Source organism: Vipera ursinii (genome assembly GCF_947247035.1).
Source record: "Vipera ursinii genome assembly, chromosome: 5".
Lineage (NCBI taxonomy): Eukaryota > Metazoa > Chordata > Lepidosauria > Squamata > Viperidae > Vipera > Vipera ursinii.
The window spans coordinates 76,956,778-76,983,455 of NC_139518.1; the positions used below are offsets into that span (position 1 = coordinate 76,956,778).

Consider the following 26,678-nt stretch of genomic DNA (forward strand, 5'->3'; position numbering starts at 1 on the left):
CGCGCGCACCTCCGGTCGTTCGGAGAGGTGCGCGCGCACCTCTCGGAATGGGCAGGGGCGCCGCTCTTTGCGGAAGCTGCCGCGGCCCGTCTGCTAAGCTGCCGCTTTCGGCAGCTTCACAGACGGGCCGCGGCGGGCTTCCTGAAAGAGCGGCACCGCTGCCCATTCGCGCGGAGGTACGCGCGCACCTCCCCAAAGGTTTGGGGAGGTGCGCGTGCACCTCTCCAAACGGGCGGTGCCACTCTCCATTTGGAGAGGTGCGCGCGCACCACTGCCCGTTGGAAGAGGTGCGCGCGCACCGGGCGGCTGGGAGCCGCAAGAGACGGCTCAAATATATATATGGATCCTTGGTTTTTCGGGTTTTTCCCCGCGTAGAACTAAAGGTGTAGGCGCAACGTTTCGACGGAGTCCCATCCGTCATCATCAGGCTTTAGCTTCCTTCTTCTGGGAGAAGCATGTGGCTGTTTGTTCCTCTTTTTTAAACTGCCAGAGGGGGTGTGTTCTGTGGAGGTGTGCTCTGATTGGGTAGGGGACCAAGTGTGTTCTGATTGGGTGGGAGTGTGTTTTGAATGGTGGGTGTGTTCTGATTGGGTGGGGGGGTGTTCTGAGTGGATGGGCTGGTCTCAGCTGCCAGCTCCAGACCTGAGCTGGTGAGTTGTGCTGCTTTTGTTCGGCTTCGTGTTTGTGGTGGTGCCATGTTTTTATAGTGGGTGTCAGTTTGCTTATTGTGTGGTTTGGAGGGGTTTAAAGTGGCTGATGTTGCAGCTGTAGTTAGGTTTCTGTTTTGTGGTTGTGTGTCTTTATCGTTGTGGGTCCGGATTTGCTTTTTGAATGGTTGTGTGGTGATGTCATGTGATGTTATCATGAGTTTGGGTCTGGTATCATTCTTGGTGGTTGGGCCTCGTCTGTCAATCAAGGCGGGTTTCCAAATGGCTGGTAGACGAGAGGTATCATCTCGTTTATTCATGCTGTGGGGGCGTTTTTCTATCTCAATGGCTTCTCTGATTATTCTGTTGTTAAAATGTTCAATTTTGGCGATAGTTTTGTTTTTTTTAAAATCAATTTCATGTCCCGTGGCTTCAAAGTGTTGGACCAGGGATGAAGTTTGTTCTCCCTTTCTGAGTGAGTTTTTGTGCTCTTCAATGCGTGCACTTATTCTTCTGTTGGTCTGTCCGATGTATGTGGTGGGGCAGGTGGTGCATGGGATTTCGTATACTCCTTGGTTTTCTAAGCCAATTATGTCCTTGGGGTTTCTTAGGATGGTGGATATTTTTCTGTCTGTGTAGAATGCTGTTTTGATGTTGTGTTTTTGGAGGACCTTGCTGATTCTGTCTGTGGTCCCTTTTAAGTATGGGAGGAGGGCTTTGCCATTTTCTTGTTCTCTGTCTTGGGTTTTTGTGGGTGTCTCTCTTTGGATTAAGTTGGTAATCATGTTTCTTTGGAATCCATTGGCTGTTAGTACATTAGTGAGAGTGTGTAGTTCGGTTTTTAGGTGTTGTTCGTCAGCTAGTTGTTTTGTTCTGGAGATGAGTGTCTTGGCTACGGAGTTGATCTGTGCTGGGTGGTGGTGTGAGAGTGCCTTCAGATAGCGGTTTGTGTGTGTTTTTTTATGGTAGATAGTGTGTCCTAGGGAGCCGTTGGATTTCTTGTAGACTAAGACATCAAGGAAGGGAAGTTGATTGTTAGCTTCTGTTTCCATGGTGAATTGTATTTTGGGGTGTAGGCTATTGAGGTGTATGAGGAAGTCATCCAGTTTTTCTTTGCCGTGTGGCCAGATTACGAAGGTGTCATCTACGTATCTGAGCCAGAGTTTGGGTTTGTGGTTGGATTTTTCTAGAGCGAGGGTTTCAAAGTGTTCCATGTAGAGGTTTGTGATGACAGGTGAGAGGGGTGATCCCATGGGTGCTCCTTCCATTTGTTTGTATCTTTGTCCATTGTAGATGAAGTATGTGTTAGATAGGCAGTGGTTGGTCAGATCTAGGATGTGTTTTGGGGGGTTGTATTTATTTAGGATAGCTGTCAAGGCTTCTTTGATTGGCACTTGGGTGAAGAGGGATACAACATCGAAGCTCACAAGTAGGTCACAGGGCTGTAAGTTTAGTTTACTTATGATCTCCATGAATTGGAATGAGTTTTGTACGTGTGAGGTGATGGAATTTGCATAAGGCTGTAGTTGTTTGGCAAGAAATTTGGCTAGATTTTGTAGAGGTGAGCCTATGGAGCTGACTATGGGTCTGAGTGGGGTTCCTTCTTTGTGTATCTTGGGCAGACCATAGAGCTTAGGACATCTGGATGATTTTTCTCTGGGAATGATTGTTTTCTGGATCTCTTCACTGATGGGGGTGGCTTTTATTTTTGATTTTGTGGTTTTTTTCCAGGTAGGTGGTGGGATCTGTCTTGAGGAGTTTGTATGTGGAGTCTCGGAGTAGGTTGGATAATTTGGTGTGGTAGTCAGATGAGTTCATTACCACCGTGGCGTTGCCTTTGTCTGCTGGCAGGATGATTATGCTGGTGTCATTTTTTAGGTTGAGTAGTGCTGTCTGTTCCTCTTTGGGTAAGTTGCTTTTGGGTGGTTTGTTGGTGCAGAGGATGTTGGTAACTTCGAGTCTGATTTTGTTGGCGTCATCAGGGTTAATTTTGGTCAGGCTGGATTCGACTCCGCATATAATGGTTTCCGTGGGAATGTGTTTGGGAGCGACTGCAAAATTAAATCCTTTAGACAGGACGTTGGTTTCGGCTTTGGTGAGAATCCTATCTGAGATGTTGTGCACAGTTTGTTTCATGTGTTGCTGTGGGAGAGGAGGGGTTTGTTTCTGGCGTTCCTTTAGTCTTCGGAGTTTATTGGTGTGTGTGTCTGTTTTGTAGGCAGTCTCTGTTTCAGCACTCCAGACGGCGATTTGTTTGAATTTGTCCCAAAGTGTGGGGTGGATCTTGTTGCTGAGTTTGAGGTGAAGTGTGAGGAGGTCTCTGTTGATTCGGTCCAGGAGGAATCTTTTAGTGTGGAGTTCGTTTCTGATTAGGGCCAGTTCTGTTCTTATCAGGATGCGTTTGATGGCTGCAGAGTTGGAGTGGAATTTCAATTGGAAGGATGTGGGGATTAAATTTTGATCTCGGCAGTTGCGTAGGAATGTGAGGTCACACAGAATGGAAGCTCTTCGTACTTCGAGTATATATGTGTAGATCTAGAGTCTCGGGTTTCTTCCCGCGTTCCTTTCATCTTCAAAAAGTTGTGGCGACGTTTCGACGAAATCCCATCCGTCATCATCAGGCCGGAGTGTTCCTCCTGCTGCTTCCAGGAGCAATGCGTGGTCTGGCTGTTCCTTTCCTTCCAACTGCCGGTGGGGCTGTGTTCTGACTGGGTGGAGGCGTGGCTGCTTTCTGATTGGGTGGGGGTGTCCTCCGACTGGGTGGAGGCGTGGTTGTCTTCTGATTGAGTGGAGGCGTGGCTGTCTTCTGATTGGGTGGATGCGTGGTTGTCTTCTGATTGGTTGGAGGCGTGGCTGTCTTCTGATTGGGTGGGGTGTGTTCTGAATGGGTGGGGTTTTTTGTTGTGTTGTAATATCCTGAGTGGTGTGATTTGGTGTCCTGAGGAGTGGGCTGTGTAGTGGCCTCCAGAGCCTTGGCCCGGCTCCGAGTTCGAGGACCTGCTATGTATCTCTGGTATGGGTCAGTCAGGTTCGTGTGTGCGTTCTTCTGCTTGGGTGATGGCACTTTTGCTTGACTTGTTCTGTCTTCTGTGTGGGAGAGTTTTTGTTCTGGGTGTGGATGAGTCTTGCTTGGGGTGGTGGCATTTGGGGTTGTTTGTTGGTTTTTTAAATCCTTGTTTGCTGAAATTCGTTTCTCTATCAATGCTGGTTTCCAAATGGCATGTAGGCGGGAGGTGTCGTCTCGCTTGTTCATACTGTCTGGGTGTTTTTCTATTTCAATGGCTTCTCCACCACGCCTCCACCAGTCAGAGGACACCCCCACCCAATCAGAAAGCAGCCACGCCTCCACCCAGTCAGAACACAGCCCCACCGGCAGTTGGAAGGAAAGGAACAGCCAGACCACGCATTGCTCCTGGAAGCAGCAGGAGGAACACTCCGGCCTGATGATGACGGATGGGATTTCGTCGAAACGTCGCCACAACTTTCTGAAGATGAAAGGAACGCGGGAAGAAACCCGAGACTCTAGATCTACACATACAGACACCCGCGAGAATCTACGAAAACAAATATCATACCTCTACGGGGAGGACATCTACCAACTAACCAGGACTTACGAAAAGTCAGAAGTACGAAGAGCAAGATTACTAAGTGACATACCTTTCCTATGCCAATGTCGAGACCAAAATATAAGACCAAATTGTTTCAAATTGAAATTCCACATCAATACCACTTCAACCAAATGCATTCTAAGAAGAACAGAAATGGCATTACTAAGAAATGAACTCCACAATAAAAGATTTCAATTAGACCAAACAAACAAGGACCTACTAACATTACATCTCAAACTCAGCAACATTATTCACCCGATACTATGGGACAAAGTGAAACAACTGGCGGTTTGGAGAGCAGAAACAGAGACCATCTATAAAAACAACAGACATTCAAAGAAACTCAAACAATTAGAGAACTACAACAACCAAACAACCACATCACAACAACATCTACAACAAGTAGTGCATAACATCTCCCACAGAAGACTAACAACAGCAGAAACAAACGTCCTAGCAAAAGGTTTCAACTTCGCTGTTGCACCAAAGAAAATTCCCACAGAAACCATCATATGTGGAGTTGAAACCAGCTTAACTAAACTCAATGCAGATGAAGCAGACCAAGTCAGACATGAAGTCACCCACATCCTATGCACAAGCAAACCACCCAAAAGCAACCTAACAAAAGAAGAACAAGTAGCATTGCAAAACCTAAGAAAAGACAACAGCATAATCATACTACCAGCAGATAAAGGCAATGCTACAGTGGTAATGGACACATCAGACTATGAAGAGAAACTGTCCAACTTACTCAAAGAAACTACATACAAACCTATATATACAGATCCCACAACCTATCTGGAAAAGACCACCAAGAAAAAGATAAAATCAACTTCTATAAGCCAAGAAATCCAACAAACAATCATTCCTAGGGAGAAGTCATCCAGATGCCCAAAACTATATGGCCTCCCCAAAATACACAAAGATGGAATCCCACTAAGACCCATAGTAAGTTCTATAGGCTCACCACTACAAAACTTAGCTAAATACCTAGCAAAACAATTACAACCTCAAGCAGAAATGGCAGCTTCATATGTCCAAAACTCATACCACTTTATAGAATTAGTGAAAAATCTACAGATAGACCAAAAAGACTTGCTAGTCAGCTTCGATGTGGTATCACTATTCACCCAGGTGCCAGTCCAAGAAGCTCTATCAACAATAAGAAGCAAATACCAACCACCAAACCATATTATAGAACTAGCAGAACACTGCTTATCAAACACATACTTCATACACAGAGGCCAGAGATACAAACAAATAGAAGGCGCACCAATGGGATCCCCTCTATCACCAGTTATCGCCAACCTTTTCATGGAAGAATTTGAAACTAACGCTCTGGAAAAGACTACAAACAAACCAAAACTGTGGCTCAGATATGTGGATGACACCTTCGTGATCTGGCCCCACGGAAGAAAGGAGCTAGAAAACTTCCTAACACACCTGAACAGCCTACATCCCAAAATAAAATTCACCATGGAGATTGAAACAAACAACCAGTTACCTTTCCTGGATGTACTTATATACAAAAAACAAAACGGCACCCTAGGACACACAGTCTACCGAAAGAAGACACACACCAACCGTTACCTCAATGCGCAATCACATCATCACCCAGCACAAATAAATTCAGTAGCCAAAACACTAATAACAAGAACCAGACGCCTTGCAGATGAAACACATATACAAACAGAACTACACACCCTGACAGACATATTGACAGCAAACAAGTTCCAAAAAAACAAAATCACCAATATGATTCAGCAGGGGACTCCGAAACAGAAAAACATCCAAGAAGAAGAACAGAACAACGGACGAGCCATCTTGCCCTATATAAAAGGAACAACCGACAAAATCAGTAAAGTACTACGCAAACATAACATCAAAACCGCATTTAACACTGACAGAAAGATATCAACCATCCTGAGAAATCCCAAAGACAAAATAGAACTGGAAAACCAGGGCATATACCAAATCCCATGCGCCTCCTGTCCAGCAAATACATCGGACAGACTAACAGAAGAATAGAGGTACGTGTAGAAGAACATAAGAACTCAGTACAGAAGAAAGATCACACATCTTCACTAGTACAACACATAAACACTACGGGACACAACATCAATTTTGAAGGTACAAAAACAATCGCCAAAATAGAACATCTCAATAGCAGAATAATCAGAGAAGCCATTGAAATAGAAAAACACCCAGACAGTATGAACAAGCGAGACGACACCTCCCGCCTACATGCCATTTGGAAACCAGCATTGATAGAGAAACGAATTTCAGCAAACAAGGATTTAAAAAACCAACAAACAACCCCAAATGCCACCACCCCCAGCAAGACTCATCCACACCCAGAACAAAAACTCTCCCACACAGAAGACAGAACAAGTCAAGCAAAAGTGCCATCACCCAAGCAGAAGAACGCACACACGAACCTGACTGACCCATACCAGAGATACATAGCAGGTCCTCGAACTCGGAGCCAAACCAAAGCTCTGGAGGCCACTACACAGCCCACTCCTCAGGACACCAAATCACAACACTCAGGATATTACAACACAACAAAAAACCCCACCCATTCAGAACACACCCCACCCAATCAGAAGACAGCCACGCCTCCAACCAATCAGAAGACAACCACGCATCCACCCAATCAGAAGACAGCCACGCCTCCACTCAATCAGAAGACAACCACACCTCCACCCAGTCAGAGGACACCCCCACCCAATCAGAAAGCAGACACGCCTCCACCCAGTCAGAACACAGCCCCACCGGCAGTTGCAAGGAAAGGAATAGCCAGACCACGCTTTGCTCCTGGAAGCAGCAGGAGGAACACTCCGGCCTGATGATGACGGATGGGATTTCGTCGAAACGTCGCCACAACTTTCTGAAGATGAAAGGAACGCGGGAAGAAACCCGAGACTCTAGATCTATCTATCTATCTATCTATCTATCTATCTATCTATCTATCTATCTATCTATCTATCTAAAGTTTCTGAATGTATAAATTTGGCTAATAAAGAAAAAAAGAAGAAGCTTCAGAATACGGTTTTATATTATTTAATGCTGTTTCAGGACATAAATATTTTTTCCAAGCTTCCCACTTTCTAAAATGCTCGATCCCCTGTTATATTAATTATGTTAAATTTCTTGTCTTCTATAGTAGAAGGCAAGAAACTTAACATACAGGTAGATATTCACTGAAACACAAATACTGTATACATTTATTTCCCCTCGAAGAACTACCAATTCTAAGGGAATGAAAGGTATTATTTGTTAGTTATTTTTTTTAAAAAATAATTTAACTCAATCACTTCATCTTAACCATTATTTGTACCACATCATTTAGGAACTAAAAAAAATTAGGAGAAACCCTTGTAACAAAAATATAAAATGAAATGCGAGAAGTTTTTTTTGTCCTCATCAAAAAAAATGATCTTAATTGCTTTGAAGTTCGTTGTATTTAGCCAAATATTTGATGTTCCTGCAAGATGTATTATGTAATCTTTTGGTTTATGATTATTATGATTTAACGTCAAATGGAACACTGGATTAACGCAAACAATTGTTTACAATACATCCTCTGAATCATTATTTCTTTGAAGTTTACTCTTTATTCTTAAAGCATATTTTATAGTAGAAAATTATAACAGTATGAGCTCCTTTACACAAAATTACATGAATGATCCATCTAGTAATTCAATAGGACTTACAATTACTATTCTCCAGGGTTTCATATATTGGACCTAGGACCTCTGGCATACAAACAATGTCATATTGAAATCAAGGCCTTTTCCATTAAAGTATTCCCCATTAACTGCATAATGTGTTTATAATGGGCAACAGTCAATAAGGGAGACAATCCAATTCTTCTGTAATGAATATATAAGAACAAACCCAAGTTTTTATTACATTTCGCTTCTGCTATAAACTGGAAGGTAAATAGAAATATGCAAATTAGTTTGGTCTAAAAGTTATATAGCCGAAAGGAAAAGAAGCAAAAGCGGTTTCTTTTCTGTAGGGAAGGTAAATTAAAAAGAAAAAAATGCAATATATTTTTGTGTAAAAATAGAATAACCTATAAAATACCATTCTTTGTTTTATTACTTTAGCTCATTGAGTTTGGTAATTGGGTTGAAGCAAGTAGATCTTCATAAATCAGAGTATCACACACATTTCTGATAATTTCTGTTTATAATTCAGAATGTATTTCACTATTATTTAATTCTAAGAATGTTTATTTAAGATTATCAAAAAGTGCCAGTTACCTTATGTCAGTGGTTCTCAACCTTTTCTTCACCACGGACCTCCTTTAAATACTTTTTGTGAATTTCAACAACTAATTACAATGGACCATGGCCATGGACCCCCAAGACTTAGCTCAAGTGTCATGGTGTTTTTGCATTGACATCAAGATTTAAAGCATAACATTTCTTCAAGCTTTTGTAGACCACATGTGATGACATCGTGTCCCCCCCCCCCAAATGCTGGGAAAACTATCTGTCCTGTTTTGACTTTCCCCAGTAGATGTTATTAAACACTAATCCCAATCCAAAAAACAAAAGCTGCAGAGTTGGAAAGGTACGCCTCAAAAGTCTTGAAGAGATCCTTGGAAAATGTAAGGCTGTATAACTTTCATTTTCAATGTTGATAGAAATAGAAATTGAAAATTCTATTGGTATATGTTATTAAGTCTTAGATCTATTCAATCCGAGGTCCTTCTGGCTTTGCTTATTAGTTGTTGAAATTCGCAACTAATCCATATAAGCTTTGGTGCTGAGATACGTTTGTTTACCCTTCATTTCTTTGGGAGGAAAAAATATAAATAAAAACATATTGTAAGTACTGAACTGCCAAGAAGCAGGAAAAATAAAGGCATTCTCCCACATGGAAATTGCTGGAACAACTAGTTTTCAGAAATTATGGTGTCTCTCCATAGCTTTCTACCCCATTGTTAAGAACTGCAATGTTTAATTCTTGTTTTTCACTTCAGTAATGATGTTTTTTTCCCCCTGGAATAATCCTAAGAAACTTTTAACATTGAACTTATATCTCCATCTTTAATGAAAATAAAATGTATATATTTTATTCATTTTACATTTTATATATTGCTCATGATCTTCCATATTATATCAATATTATACGATGACATCTGTCCTGAGTTTTGAAGAGGGTGGACCTTATTCCTATCTCGTTGATTCAAGGCTTTATCACCCCCTATGTTTAGCATAGCAGATACTGTATAATCAAATAAAAAGTTAATTTTATTTGTTAATTTTATTTAATTTTTTTCAGGACAAGAACAACAGATATCACATTTTCGGTAAGGAAGGAAGGAAAGAACGAAAGATAAATTAACTTACTTTTGGATGGCACTGGCAAATTAGAACGGACTACTATCAATGAATCTGCTTGCACCCGAAGCAAATATTTTTTGGCAGTTTCATAATCCAGAGATTTTTGAATGGAGATAACTCCTGTTCTATTGTTAATGGCAAACGTTCCTAGAATGCAAAAAAAGAAGGTGTTATAGACATTTTAGGCATGGATAAAATAGCTTCTTTAAAATTATACATGTATGTAATTAACTTTTTTTCCATTTTGGATTTTTTAATTTCACCCTCCTCCCCCTCTTCCTTAAAAATATACTCTACTGAGACCAAATACAAGACCGCTTTAACTTACCATCTTCATTTCCTGAAACAATGGAATAGATAATTGTTTGATTCAAGGCAGCAGCTGTTACCACAACCACTTGGGTTCCTTTGGGGGCACCTTCATGCACAGGTGGGGGCCTACAGAATTAGTTGAAATAGATTGTTATTTATTTTGGACACATTGTCAAAATTGTCCTGAAATATTCAATGTATCTATGAAACTGAAGTAGAAATTGAAAGCTACATGGAAACCAATCAAAGGAATGAGAATAAAGCATCAACATTTGCAGAAACTAACACTGACAGTGTGAATGGCAAATAAGTGGAATACACATTCAGTAGTTTAACAAGTAGTGTAGTCCTATTCAACTTTAAAAGCCAAAATCCATCTAATCTAGCAAGGTATCTCCCACTATCCGGTCTGCTGACTCTGAAAAGTGCACAAGTAGGAAGACACAATACATTCAGTCTTTCATAATTGTTGTTGCTGTTTTCCTAGGATCATTAGATCTCTGATGATGGAAACATTAAATAATAACAATAAAGTCTATTTCATGGCAGCCCAAGAACGCCAGTGTCTCTCAAATTTCATGGGGTAGAGCACTGCCAAGCAAAGGTGCTGTCATAGAGAAGTTGCATCCATAAATGCAAGATGGGCAACAGGGAAGGTAGTCGGACAACATTCTGAGATCACAGATTGTTTAGGGGCTTGATGTTATAAGCAGAACCTGAAACCTAATTAATAGCACTGTAGTTTCTTTAATTGTATTTGGCAATTTGCTTACACTGAGTTTAGACATCGTCAATCATATGAGGTAGTCCAGACTAAGAAACAGGTGCCAGGTGATCTAAAACTACTTTTATTTACATCTTGCAAATCTAAGTGTGTTACTCCTCAACTTTTAGCTTCAGTTGAATTTGAATTCAGGGACTATTTGATCCCTTCCTCATCAGGACTTCTGCAATGATTATCTATTTGTTGCCTTGGTAACAGATCTTCTCTGTCTCCATCAAAGTCATCCTCTTAATTCTCTACTGAAGTAGAGCTGAGCATTTACTGATGATACCAAAACTTTTCATGACCAACTCCAGGATGTTCAGATAGCTGTTGAACAACCATTGCTATGAGACATCTCATGGCATAGTCACCATTGTGCAGAGGAACAACTGCTATTTTCTGTGTCTATCCCTGTAAGTAGAAGTGAAAATTTCAGCTCACAGTTTAGAAAGATACTGTGCTTGACAATTGTAAAAGCAGCTGAAAGATTGGGCAAGATAAATAGAGCCACACTTCCTTTTTTTCTATTTTCCAGCAAAACTGATCTTCAGTCTGATTCTGTTTCCAAACTAGGCCCAAATTAAGCTACTGAGACCGCTACTGCAAATTAAGCTACTGACTGTGTGACAGTGACAATGATGATAGCTGAAAATGACAATAGTTGCATATATTTTATTCTCTAAAAACTTTTGCCCTGAAAAGTTTGTTTTTATGACTTGAAATAGTTGATGAAATCCTTTGTATCCATAGAAGATTTCAGAAGGTGGGAACTACTGCTTCTTTTAAGTCCAACAGTACATTTACGCAAAAAGATGCTCACCACTCTAGTTAACTCAAATAAGCTGAGATGGTCAGGAATAAAACTGCTGTTGACTCAAAAAAAGGAATCTCATTAAATTATAGCAGATGAAGCTCCAAACATCTCAGTGTCATCTGTGTCAAAAGTCAGCATGAACTCCACCTCCATCAAATTCCTCTCATATTTTTATAATGGATACTTGAAGCTTCAACACCATCACCATAACTTCTTAATCATCCTGAACAGCTGTGCTAGCTAGCTATTAAGATTCAATCTGAGAAGTATATTATCTTAGAAACCTTATTCTTGCAGGGGGATTTATACTGTATCAAACTTCGCCTTGTAATTGTGTGATCATGCTGGAGGAAAGGTAAATTGATCACCCCCTCAATATCCTGTTCCTATGTGAATATTTGATGACAGCCTCTGTAAACTCAATGCTGCATGGAGATCACACAATACCACACTAAGCTTCCTAATGAAGCTAGCATCTTCAATATAAATGATGACTTGTATCCCAAGACACAATAATTGAATTCTCCAACCATCTGAGACTAAATCTACAGGCATGGTCAGGGAAGTTATTACAATATATCCACTTACAGTCTATGGAATTTAGTTGATTTTTTTTCTTATTTTTTCAGGTGGGCTATATGCTTAACAATACCTACTGGATTCAGGTTGGGATGGCAGATGATTTTTCTTAATTGTAAGCAAGTCATATCTGCAAATCTTAAAAACATTTTTCCCTCCCTGATTTGTTATTTTCACACGTACCAGATTGACTCTTTCCATGTCTGTACTTCTAAATGAAATGTTTGAAAAATGTAAAAACCTTTTAAACCATTCTTTTGATCTTTGTTGGCTTTTGGCACCTTTTAAAGAATAATAATAATGCCCCTATAACTTTAACATTCTAACATTTCTAAAGGCGTTGAGAATCCCGCGGCTTCCATTGATTGGGAGATTTTTTTTTCCCATTTAGCATATGACAATTTGAAGTACAGTAAAGTGCCCAGAGAAATGTCCAAATGCATATTTTCTTTGTAACTCAAATGTAATTGGACTTTACTGGTTTCGTTTCCTTGAGCATATGTGAGACTAGGCTGAAGCTACCACACTTTAAGATGAAGCAGGCACACAAGCAGGGTGGATAAAAGCCAGGAACCTCGTCTAAAAGATCCCTCAGGAGAACTGAGAAGAGGCAAGTTGCTAAGGAAAAAATGTCTCCTGAACAAGGCAAAAAAAAAACAACAACAAAACAAACGTTGGGCCTGAGCACAAGTCACATCAACTGCTGCCAGACTTAAAAATCAATAAGGGAAGAGTAGTTGATTTGTGAATCAACAAAACAAGGAGTTTGGGAGATAAAGTGGTCCTGAGGCCCACCCACTCTTTAAGTTGCCCTTGGATCCTGACCTGATGGTTCCTGTCCCTCTGGCCTACAGCCTTCTGGAGTTGAGAAGACATGGATAAGTATAGAGGTCATCCTCGATTTACAACAGTTCATTTAGTGACCATTCAAAGTTACAACAGCCCTGAAAAAAGTGACTTATGAACATTTTCACACTTACGACCTTTGTAGCATTTCCATGGTCACGTGACTAAAATTTGGATGCTTGGCAACTGACTCATATATATCATGGTTGCAGTGTCCAGGGTCATGTGGTTGCCTTTTGCGTCCTTCTGACAAGCAAAGCCAATTGGAAAGCCAGATTCACTTAACAACCGTGTTACTGAAAACTGAGGTATTTCACTTAACAACTGTGGCAAGAAAGGTCATAAAGGGGAGCAAAACTCATTTAACAAATTTTTGCTTAGCAACAGAAATTTTGCGCTCAATTGTGACGGCAAGTCGAGGATTACCTGTATGTGAGAAAGAACAAATGTACATTCTAACCAATAAAGTTTTGCTGTTAATTTAAATTTATTTATTGCAAATGGCTGTGCGTCAATGTTCAGTCGAAAGAGATTTGAGTGTGGCTGTCAACCAGGACTGTGAGTGTGTTGAATGAGTGACCATAAGCCAAGTTTGGGAGTGCATACAACACCAACTAATGCAATCAGGTTCAAAGTTCAGTGAAATCTTATTGTTGAGGTCTTGAAACTTTGGATGAAATTGGTATAAATATGTTGGTAAAAATAATCCACCAGTTGATTTGGAAATTGTACTGTATTTGTATTTCAGATTATAGCTCAAATGGCTTTTCCTTCTTTGAAGCTTCCATTTATTTAGGAGAATAGCTACAGAGAGGACTTCCCCCATCAAAAGGTTCAGCAGAAGTTTATTGCTAATTCTGGCCTGTAGGTTTAGTGATTCTTTGGCTCCAGCCTTTAATATCTGAGTATTGATACAGCAACTGCATAGAAGCAATATACAGATGTGCTTTTAAATGCAAACTGAATTCTTACATTGAATGAGTTAGTTGGTTCAGCATGCATTAACAATCTTGTTCTATGCTAAATAAATGATCTTGTCACTGACACAGAAACAGTTTTTCTCCACTTCTAATAGCCTTGTTTGTGATGGAGAACCCTGGTGTAGGCAAACCATTACTATATTATTAAGCAATAAATAAACTAGCATTTGAACACAGGGCCAGAGTTTTGAAATCAATATGTTATCACTACAGTTCAAGCAATTTAAGTAGGTATCTTTAATTAGGAAGCTGTGTGTTGCATTCCAAATTGATTCAGTTATACTTTTAAAACATTAACAGCTTTTGGATTCTCCAAGAGGGCTTCTTACAAGCACAACTAGAATGAAGGCCCCCTTTTGTAAATTTTTTTGAAGTACTTGCTTTTATTTATGTGGATTTATTTATTTTAGCAGGACTGCATAAGCCTTGCTTTTGTAAATGTGTTCTGATCATCAATTCTGAAGTAAAACAGCTTTATCATTCCCTTCTCTTTATAGTCTCGCTCTTTTGAGAACCAAGTTAATTATAATAGAAGTACAGGATAGATGCCAAATTGAACCCATTGAATGATACAAGGCAGAAAAAAAATGCTGAAAAACTTTAAAATCCTGTTGGGTTCTCATTTTTGCATCCTCAGTGCAACAATAATACAGTTCATCTGAAAAAAGCCAAAAGATGGATAGAAATCAGCTCTCCCACACAAAACTGTCATGCAGGAAAGGAAGGAGTCAGACATAAATATTACATATAGCATGAACATTGCTATTGTATATAGGTCTTATGTCTAGTTACGGTATATAGCAGTGCCTGGAATTCATTGATTATGGCTTTAGCATTCTCCTTTAAATAAAGATAAAAGAAAATAAATTGTCACAGGATTCTCGTGAGTGTCCCCAACTGTGAATGAAATAAAACCCAACTTTTTGCACATCTACAGAGCAACCTTTTTGCTCCCAGCTTTTGAAAACACATTATTAAAAACTCAATTATTTGTGTGACAGTGAACACCAGCTATGGATATCCATACATTTCATTTATCAGTTTAACTCCTGTAAACTGATGCAACCTTGACAATTATGTGGGTCATCCTTTCCTGTTATGGTGGCAGTTCCATGCTATGAAAGATACCCCATAATTAAAACTATGTTTCAATGTTCACCAAAGGAAAGATGCATTTTATTATAAAGTTCTATATATTTCAAGATAGACTATTTCATTTTTGCACGCTTTTGTCTCTGGATATGCCAAGTCACTGCAATAAAACATATTTTCCCAGTGTGAGTGACATTATTTGCGAAGAATGTTCCATAGAGCTGTGAGGTTTTTCACTATGGACCCTCTTCAAACTTCTCATATTAGTTCACAAAGTTTTGACCTTTTCAGCGGTATTTACCTCTAAAAAGCGACGACAAGGGAGTTTTGTACTTATTACAATGAACCACTGACGTGGCCTGTTATCTTTAAATGTCAAGCTTCATTCTGAGGGACTTAATAACATCAGGTGTAATGCAACTTTGTGTACTCTTTGCAATCATTTGGTAAAAACCGCAAGTTTAAATATTTTTTATCCCAGATTCAGCAGAATTACTGAAGTGGGAAGGTATACCACCCTCTTTAAATAACTTGAGTAGTTACATATTGTGAGAATTGAAAGGTAAATAAACAATGGAAGATTATTCTCTCGGTTGAAATGAAGTGAAATTCTCCCTAGATAAATAAGATGGATTACACACACACACACACACACACACACACACTTACATTTGCTTAAAGAGTATTAATAGCTTTTCTAATTTCCTTCTGAAATATAACATTTATACGTCTTTGCTCAAAATGTCAAAATTATTTATATCTGATTCCTTAGTTTTGACAAGTTCTGATAAGGATCTATGAACTTTCACACCAGCGATCGATATGAAAGAACAGCAGAGCTGTAATTCTATTAAGAGATAATACTTTGTAATTATCATAATTAATTATTTTTATTAATAATCCCATAGTTATCGAAAAAATCTTGCCCTATACTAAAGTCTGTATGCAATCTGGGGATTCTTCTGCACTCATGGCTTTATGTAAAATTTTGGGATTTAAGTTCAGGCAGTGCTTTTTTTCTGCCAACCTAGCAGTTCGAAAGCACGTAAAAATGCAAGTAGAAAAATAGGGACCGCTACGGTGGGAAGGTAACAGCGTTCCGTGCGCCTTTGGCGTCTAGTCATGCTGGCCACATGACCACGGAGACGTCCTTGGACAAGCGCTGGCTCTTTGGCTTTGAAACGGAGATGAGCACCGGCCCCTAGAGTCGGAAACGACTAGCACACATGTGCGGGGGAACCTTTACTAGTGCTTTTTTACTAAAAAAAAAAAGGTGCCAGAACTCTCACCTTGGCGGGCTCAGGAGGCTGGGGGTGGGAGGGGGCAGTGCTGCTGCAGTCACAGGTGTGAAGGGTTTTGGCAGCGGGCTCCCCTCCCTGGGGCCAGAGCCGGCGCGGCTGGTGCTGTGGGAGCAGCAGAGCCCACTCTATATGGCAGGGCTGCGCAATGCGGGCAGCGGAGGTGGTGCGGGCCAGGCGATGTTTTAATCTTATGATTTTAAAAATATATTTTTTCTATTGTAAGCTTCCCCAAACCTCGCCATGTGGATTGCATACAAATATTATATAATTGCTAAATGAAGGTAGAACATATGTTAAGTATACATCAAATGATAATATGCTTCCCTACAAAGTCAATTCTTCCTCAATGACAGACCAAGGAGTTAACTCGGAAAGGTAAGAGATAAATCTAGAAGAGGTCTGTGCAGCTCTTCAACATCTTCATCAACGATTTGGATGAGGGGATAGATGGGGAACTCATCAAATTTGCAGACAACACCAAGCTGGCAGGAATAGCCAATACTCCAGAAGATAGGCTTAAGATACAGGAGGATCTGGACAGACTCGAACACTGGGCACGATCTAACAAAATGAAATTCAATTGTGAAAAAAGTAAGGTTCTACATTTAGTCAGGAAAAATCAAATGCACAGGTATAGTATAGGTGGTACCTTGCTCAATAGTAGTAACTGTGAGAGAGATCTCGGGGTCCTAGTGGACAATCACTTAAATATGAGCCAGCAGTGTGCTGCAGCTGCCAAAAAAGCCAACACAGTGCTGGGCTGCATTAACAGAGGGATAGAATCAAGATCACGTGAAGTACTAATACCACTTTACAATGCCTTGGTAAGGCCACACCTGGAATATTGCATCCAGTTTTGGTCACCACGATGTAAAAAAGATGTCGAGACTCTAGAAAGAGTACAGAGAAGAGCAACAAAGATGATTGGGGGACTGGAGGCTAAAACATATAGGGAACAGTTGCTGGAATTGGGTATGTGTAGTTTAATGAAGAGAAGGGTGAGGGGTGACATGATAGCAGTGTTCCAATATCTCAGGGGCTGCCACAAAGAAGAGGGAGTCAAGCTATTCTCCAAAGCGCCTGAAGGCAGGAGAAGAAGCAACGGATGGAAACTAGTCAAGGAGAGAAGCAACCTAGAACTAAGGAGAAATTTCCTGACAGTTAGAACAACTAACCAGTGGAACAACCTGCCTCCAGAAGTAGTGAATGTTCCAACACTGGAAGCTTTTAAGAAGAGACTGGCCAGCCATTTGTCTGAAATGGTATAGGATTTCCTGCCTGAGCAGGGGGTTGGACTAGATGACCTCCAAGGGCCCTTCCAACTACTAGTTCTTCTTCTTCTTCTTCTTCTTCTTCTTCTTCTTCTTCTTCTTCTTCTTCTTCTTCTTCTTCTTCTTCTTCTTCTTCTTCTTCTTCTTCTTCTTATTATTATTATTATTATTATTATTATTATTATTATTATTATTATCTTGTAGAAAGGAAAGGCCAACACTGATAAATTAAAAATCTTTGTGGTCTGCAAAGGAATGCTGGTGGGCTAATCAATGTTTTGGTGACTAGAGGAGCATCTACAGTGTTGGAGCTTGTGGTCATGGTAAGCCATGGAGGCACTAGGCAACATGACTTTCAGGGCAGTGGTGGTGATTTTATTACTTTTTTTTAAAAAAGTCTGTACTCTGTCCAAGGGTGCTTGGTAGGCTGCATGTACAGGCCTGGTCTAGAATTTATTTTGGAGCATTCAACTATCTAGAGCAGGTATGTCAAACTCATTTTGTTTGAGGCAACTTTTTATAAAAGAATTGCGATTTGTTTTAATAAAATAATTTAAATCAATTTTTCACTTAATTTCAAATTAAATGAATGAGATTTTTTTAGTACAATTGCCAAATGCAATAAACTGGTTTTAGGTATATGTTACTGGAAGGAAAAAGCAATCCCTGTTGCGTTACTGATCCCAGAGAAACATTTGCATGTATGCAGGTATCCTTAGGGTGCCAAAGTTATGGATGAAAAATATTGGTTGCAAAGTTGGCATTTCTGGATGTAATACAGATATTTTGGACTTATTTTTCTTTCTTTGCATGTTTGATATTTTTAAAAAGGCATATGCTACTGACTACGCTTATGCACATATGTAACATGATCACTGCTTGTCCAAAATTTTACTATACAAATAATACCCCCAGAAATTATTTTAGCCTTTCTAATAAATGTTGTTATTGATGTTAAGCTCACCAGGGAAAACATCATATATCGTTATGTATATACTAGGTTAATTATTTAAAGACTGAAGTGCAACATAACTAGATTCTAAATAATCTATTTTTCAAAACACACAACAGTCTAAACAGTAAAAGTAAAGTCCAAATTAAGAATATTTCATTCTTAAGAATTGTTTAGATTCAAAATAGTTTTCAAGAGTGTACAAAAGATACTATTTTTTTCTAGAATCAGCTAAATTAGACATATTACATTGAGAAAAATGTTTCTCATTTCTTTCCTGTTACCTTTGATTTCATTGCAGAGATGTTAACATAAGAAATAGATTATTTTGTTATCTAATTTTACCTTCCAAAAGACAGAAGCAGATGAAAAATGTGAGGTTCTTTCCGGTTGGCTTTTCTGAATTAGCTGTTTTAGATTCTAAAAGTTTAGTTCCTAAAGAAGTAATCCTGTAAATAATGTTAATGTCCTCCTCTAGTGCAGGCTCTTGTATGACTCATAGACTTCAACTCCCAGAATTCCTGAGCCAGCCTGGCTCAGCTTGGAAACCTCTCTCTTTCCCCTCAGCGTGGCTGGCTCAGGATTTCTGGGAGTTGAAGTCCACGAGTCATAAAAAAGAGCCAAGATTGCTAGCCCTGCAATAGGCTTAGGAAAACCAATAAGGGAGCTGGGTTGTTTGTTTTTGTTTTTTTGGTTTTTGCAAAAAAAAAAAAAAAGGTTCCGGAACGCAGTTCTGAGCGTTCTATGAGAAAAAAAGCCCTGAGTTCTGGAATCTTTGTTTTCCTTTGGAGGCAAGTCATTTCCTCTGATGTACAGAAACTAGCCCAGGGGTCGGCAACCTCGGCTCTTTTATGACTCGTGGACTTCAACTCCCAGAATTCCTGAGCCAGCTATGCTGGCTCAGGAATTCTGGGAGTTGAAGTCCACGAGTCATAAAAGAGCCGAGGTTGCCGACCCCTGAACTAGCCTTTTCAGAAACAATGGTGAAGGCAACTGAACAATAGGACTGTATTCTGAAGCGCTTGAAAGAAACAAACCTGGGTGGGATAGGAGGAGATGCAACGTATTTTACAAAAGACAAAAGGATTCCTTTGCCCATTAGCTATTTCAAGAAACAGAAATTAGCCATTTGAGGCTTTATATCTAAGGATGTCTGTCTTTTCCGATGTCTAACAAAAACAAAGGTTTTATTGTAGTTTAATGACTTGATGCTTTCTGATGTACCCATCATATACTGAATGAATTTTTCTGTACCCTACATAAAATCTGATCAACCCCCCCTTTAATAAACTGGGTACCCCCAATTATATCTAACCCATCCCATCCCATTTTAGGCACTGTGGCAGTACTTTTCTGCTCTGGAACCTGCTCTGAGGGATATCATCCCCCATAGACTGAGTTGGCCACAACCCTACGGGCTTTTTGTAAAGCCCTGAAGACATAAATTTTTCCATGGAAACACAAAAGCAGGGTAAAGCTAATTCAAATGGCTGTACTGATTGTCTGAATGAATGGGATTATGATGGTTTCTTTTGTTTTTAATATTGGTTTGTTCATTGTTTTTTTAATTGTTGTAGTGTTCTTTACATATCTGTTATAATTGTTCTGTAAACAGCGCAGGTTAATATATATGAGATGGGCAGCTATATATAAATTTAAATAATAAAATAATAAACAAACTACAGCATCAGTTGACAAGATCATCAACTTTCTTATTAAAAAAAACAAGTTTTAAAAAGTTTCTTAAGAATTGGCGTCTCTCTCCAAGTGCAGCCTAAGATCGACTACACTCCTTGGAAAAATTTGAAATATGTTACTGTATTTAGTGCTCGAAAATAAAATGCCTAAACACCTGTTAAATGTGTCCACAGGCAATGCATAATATTATTGATTGCACATTTAGTTAGCAATTTATTGCCTAGATTAGTAAATCAAGATTGTCAACTATGACTTTCTAACTGCAGAAGAGGACAAGGGAAGTTATGCATTAATTAATAAAAAATAGCACACTTTTGAACTTTTAAGTTATTAAAAAGATAATCTAGTGCAAGTGAATTTATGCTGAAGAATATATATATATATTTATTTGCGGTCACAGACCAAAGTACAAGTGCAACAAAAGAAAAACATGGGGAAAGTAAAATCATAGACAATTGGACACCAGAAGCCTTGTTTGAAGGGAATTACAACGTTCTCCTCTGATAGTTACAGCTCTTAAAAGAAATTTAAAAACCTGAGAAGTGATGTATGAGGAGCCATCCCCATTATGCTGAAGATAAAACAACAACAACAATGAAAATATTTTCTCCTTTAGGTCTAATTTTCCATCTGGCCTCACAATTCTTTAAAATGGAATAAAGGAACAAAGGAGGCTTTCTTTTTTCATTTTTATGCAGAAATATTTTAATTTTTTAGTAAGTCATTTCTGTACAATTCCAGAACATAAACAGTCACAGCTTATCATACCTTCAGCTATATACTCATTCTTGTGTAAATTCGGTTCTTATTTATTGGAGTGTGATTCTGCTGACCTGAAAATATCTATTCCAAGTACCAATATGTAAAGCTGCATTAATGGAAGTGTAAGATAATTTAGGGTAATAGCAAGATTACATTAGGGATCTTTATTTGCTACATATTCTAAAGAGGAGGAAAATATCTGTTTTCATAGGTGTCAGTGTGGGGAATGACCAAATGATGATATCATAACACAACCCATGAGACATTCATCTATTTTGAGAATCAAGTACTGAAGGCCATGGTTAACATTTTGATTTTATTATGACTATCTTCCCAGAAAAAGCCAGAAGTGATTATTCCCCTATTAAATGTAACAAGTTCATTCCCCACTCTTATAGTTATAGTTATAGTTATAGTTTATTTGATTTATATACCGCCCTTCTCCTTGGTAGGGACTCAGGGCGGTTCACAGGGCATATATAAAAAAGACAATACAAAAATTAAAAAAAAGATTAAACCCATGCCCAATTAAAACAGTAATACAAATTTAAAAAACAATTAAAAACCCATAATCCCCCATCAGGCCAGACCAGCTATTTCAAACAGGTGGGTCTTCAGGCCCCGACGGAAAGTTCGGAGGTCTGGTGCCATCCGGAGCTCCACCGGCAGTTGATTCCATAATGCCGGGGCGCCCACAGAGAAGGCCCTCCCCCTGGGGGCCACCAGTCGGCATTCCCTGACTGGCGGCACCCTGAGGAGGCCCTCTCTGTGGGAACGCACAGGGCGGAGGGGAATCGATGCCGGCAGCAGGTGGTCCCTGAGGTATCCCGGACCCATGCCATGTAGGGACTTAAAGATCGTAACCAACACCTTGAACTGCATTCTGCACCAGTTGGAGCCTCCGAGTGGTCTTCAAGGGAAGCCCCATGTAGAGAGCATTACAGTAGTCAAGGCGAGAGGTCACGAGCGCATGAGTGACCGTACACAGGGCGTCCCGGTTCAGATAGGGCCGCAACTGGCGCACCAGGCGAACCTGGGCGAAAGCCCCCCTAGTCACGGCCACTATATGATCTTCCAGGGTAAGCCGTGAATCTAGGAGGACTCCCAAGTTGCGAGCCCTATCCACGGGGGATAAGAGCTCACCCCCCATAGAAAGAGATGGAACATTTTGAATGTCCCGGGATGCCGGAATGCACAGCCACTCAGTCTTGTCAGGGTTGAGTTGAAGTCTGTTCCTCCCCATCCAGACCCGAACCGCCTCCAGGCAACGGGACATCACGGCGAGGGCATCACTGGGGTGGTTTGGGGTCGAAAAGAAAAGTTGGGTATCATCGGCATACTGATGATACCCAACTCCAAAACCACGAATGATCTCACCCAGCGGTTTCATATAGATGTTGAACAGGAGAGGCGAGAGAACCGACCCCTGAGGAACTCCACAAACGAGAGACCTAGGGGCCGATCTCTGCCCCCCTGCCAACACCGACTGCGAGCGTCCCAGGATATAGGAGGAGAACCACTGAAAAACTGTGCCTCCCACTCCCACTCCCAATCTCTTCTTTAACCCCCTTTAAAAAGACCTATTTACCCCTTATTTTGGGGAAGATAGATGGGTTTTTGAGATTGATCTTATTGCGTTTAATCAACCAGCAACTGAGACGACATTAAGAAACAAACATGGATATTTGATCCAGGACCAATTAGGGTTAATTTGGTGGATGATCTGCAATTGAAGGGGCGGTAAATTTTCCACAAGTTGATTACAATAACAATAAGAGTTTTGGTTGGTTAACAGAGAGTTTTGGAATTTCAATTTTGTCCCTTGTTATTATTATTATTACTTTTATATTTTTATATAATATTTTTATTATTGTTGTTTTTCCTGTTAACTGTTTTGTTATTAATATAGTATAGAATTGACAGGCTAGCAGTCTGTAAACAGATTTAATAGTTTAGTAGTTAAAAATTATTTTGGCCTGTTTTACAAAGGATGGGAAACTAATATTGTTATATTATATTAATCAATTAGGGAGGATTCTATATACTGTATATACTGTATGTTAGGGTTTTTTTCTAAGACACCTTTTCTTTTTAATATCTTGTTTGTTGTATTTTTTAATATTTGGTGTTTTGAATTTTAAGCTTCTTTGAATAAACTAAATATTATATGATGTTATTATGACTTTCATTATTTTTTGTCATTGTGGCTAGCAGGTGAAACTTATGCTTGCTTTGACTTGAGTCTAGAACACAGACTATCAATGAAAGAACAGCGAAGGAGTCACTTCAACACATCTCTTGAACAACACAACAGGAAAAATATTCTCCTCTGGCAGCTGACTTGGGGCTTTTTCCACATATACTGTAGAGTTTTTTTTGTTTGAGCTCAACAGAAGAAGCAACAGTTTTTGCATTTGGCACCCCAAAAAGTTAACAACATGGTCATCCTATGTATAAAGCACATATATGCGGCAAACATTTGTATTTGGACACTTGCCAGAAGAGGACAATTGCACAACCAGAAAACACAAATGACAATGTTATATTAAAACTGTTGTAAGCTTTTGTTTAATTGACTTCCCGTCACCTTTTTCCTGACACTGATAACCAGAAGAGAAACACCCTGTGCTGTTTTATAAACCAACGCTCGAAGCACTTGTGATCAATTTCTGCTTTTTTACAGAACCAGACCCTTTGTGTATGTTACATATTTCTACCAAAATTCTAGGATGTAAACTCTAACATGTATTAGGATATTCTAGTTAGTAGTATTCTAAGCCCAAAATATACACAACAACAACAAAAGATTTGCTCTGGTATTTTAAAATGTCACGGCTCTCAGAATGTAGTGTTATAATAGGATATTAGCAAACTAGAAGGCACAATACATATCATGCAAAACACATAAAGCAATTATACATTCACTTGAAAACAATTCTAAAAATAATGATATATGTTACTTTCCTAAACCTCTGTACAGAGGGTCAGGGCTAATGCAGACTCCCCCCCCCTCAAAGAAGACTCCATTTCTTCTGTACACATGCAATATTGTTATAGTGCTCGTATTGAAGGTCTTGAGCCAATTAGCATTTTAAAGATTAAGGTCAACATCTTGAATATACAATCCAGTGTCTGCCCTCCAATTTTTCAAAAATAATATTAATGAGAGAAGATATTATACCTGTACTCATCCTGGGTAAACCGTGGAATCACTGAGGGTTGCAATACGGAAATTTCTACAGTGGTTGTATTAAATTTCACAGGGTCACCATCATCATAGGCAATGACCACAAGCTGTTAAGCACACAAACACAATGACAACTTATGCATTTCAATTCAATAATTTTAGAGATTGGAGGGTTAAAAAAAATCTTAAGGATTTCCAAAAAAGTAACAAAAGTAATAAAATAAAATAAAATGTGCACAAAACCTCTGACCTTTTTTTTCTATTCAGAAATGCAATCCTAACTGTAAAGCTCAGTTCTATAATATTTTAAACCAGCACATTTTAATAGTGCATTTTCCTGGAGAAAAATTAGGCAGAAAGAATCACTGTTAGAGATGTGCAGGGGTCTCATGAGAAGTTTCCTTAATTCCACTGATATATATATATATATATATATATATATATATATATATATATATATATATATATATATATATATATATATATATATATATATATATATATATATGTTTTCGTAGATTCTCGCGGGTGTCTGTATGTGTAGATCTAGAGTCTTGGGTTTCTTCCCGCGTTCCTTTCATCTTCAGAAAGTTGTGGCGACGTTTCGACGAAATCCCATCCGTCATCATCAGGCCGGAGTGTTCCTCCTGTTGCTTCCAGGCATTGCTCCTGGAAGCAACAGGAGGAACACTCCGGCCTGATGATGACGGATGGGATTTCGTCGAAACGTCGCCACAACTTTCTGAAGATGAAAGGAACGCGGGAAGAAACCCGAGACTCTAGATATATATGTGTGTGTGTGTGTGTGTGTGTGTGTGTGTGTGTGTGTGTGTGTGTAAATTATTAACAAAGAATTTAGGGAGGCTGATATGCATTTCGGACACATTAGTCTTCATCAGTCAGTCATACCCTTCTGAGATTCGACTGACTGATGAAGACTAATGAGTCTGAAATGCATATCAGCCTCCCTAAATTCTTTGTTAGTAATTTACACAAATATATGAACTGTCCGGTGTGACTACAGCCTGTTCGATGGCCTTTGAGATAAGGCTGAAAACAGGAAATAAAGATTTGCGCCATGTTTGGGGCCTAGCAAGGTAATCTAAGAGTTAACATATGACACATATATATATATATATATATATATATATATAGATAGATAGATAGAGAGAGAGAGAGAGAGAGAGAGAGAGAGAGAGAGAGAGAGAGAGAGAGAGAGGGGGGGGGGTAGAGAGGTTAGGGTTAAATTGTCATGGAGAAAATCTATCTAAGAATTAGATTCTCATGGAGAAAATCTATATAAGAGGTTGCTATGAACTTGATGACATATTATCAATCTTAACATAAACATCAATAAAATTTTGCTCCATATATAATAGCAATAGCAATAACACTTAGACTTATATACCGCTTCATAGTGCTTTATAGCCCTCTCTAAGCAGTTTACAGAGTCAACATATTGCACCCAACAATCTGGGTCCTCATTTTACTGACCTCAAAAGGATAGAAGGCCAAGTCATCCTTGAGCTGGTCAGGATCAAAGGAATCAAACAATACTGCAATACTGCATTCTTAATACCGTGCCACCATGGCTCTTAATAACACCAGTGGGCTTATTCCATACTGTTTGCTTTTACATGCAATATAAACATTTTGGTGAAGATTAATTCTCTGATAAAAAGCTCCTTATTAGGTACATTTCTAAGGCTAATTTCAATTTGCTGGCAGACGTATCCCTTGAAAGGAATCCCAATTACATTGGAGTTCTAACAAAAAGTACACAAAGGGAAAGAGCTTTTATTTACTGATGCTATCTCTTTCCAGGCTTCATCGTCTAGACCAGCGTTTCCCAACCTTAGGAACTTGAAGATGCGTGGACTTCAACTCCCAGAATTCCCCAGCCAGCATAGCTATGCTGGCTGGGGAATTCTGGGAGTTGAAGTCCACGCATCTTCAAGTTCCTAAGGTTGGGAAACGCTGGTCTAGAAGATCAAGTCTTAAGGTGGTGGTCAGGATGAAGTTGAGGCATGGGTGCAGTGGTGGCCCGCTAAAACTGATGAAGGCTTTGAACCTCTATTTCAGCCCCAGCACCATTGGTACACCACTGCCATTATGCAAGCCAAAAGGACAGAGATGGAGTGGAGGAGATGGGGGTGAGTTTAAAAGGAAGCAGAGAAGGAAGGCACTTCTCTCATTATGGCTTGCAGTTGGGAGAGACCAAGCTGGGAATACAGGTAGTCCTTGACTTATGACTACAATTGGGACCAGAATTTCCATGGTTAAGCAAAGCAGTTTTAAGTGATTTGTGCAAATTTTATGACCGTTTTGCCGCCATCGGTAAGCAAATTACTGCAGTTAAGTGAATCACAAATCCAGCTTCCCACACTAAGTTTGCTGGATGAGGAGGTTGACTGGGAAGGTTGTGAATGGTGATCAATCACATGATCATAGGATGCGGTAACTGTCACAAAGGCATGCCAATTGGTAAGCACCTGAATGTTGA

General features: G+C 39.5%; 1 protein-coding gene across 1 annotated transcript in view; it reads right to left on the minus strand.

The window, feature by feature from the left end:
- The window catches only part of PCDH15 (protocadherin related 15), a gene marked incomplete at its 5' end in the record, with an annotated part of 427,034 nt that overhangs the window by 102,910 nt on the left and 297,446 nt on the right, over positions 1-26,678 (minus strand). Inside the window, 3 exons of the mRNA XM_083364768.1 lie at positions 9,622-9,762; positions 9,944-10,053; positions 24,170-24,282. Of these exons, the coding sequence (XP_083220894.1) occupies positions 9,622-9,762; positions 9,944-10,053; positions 24,170-24,282 (364 nt within the window). The remainder of the gene's footprint in view (positions 1-9,621; positions 9,763-9,943; positions 10,054-24,169; positions 24,283-26,678) is intronic.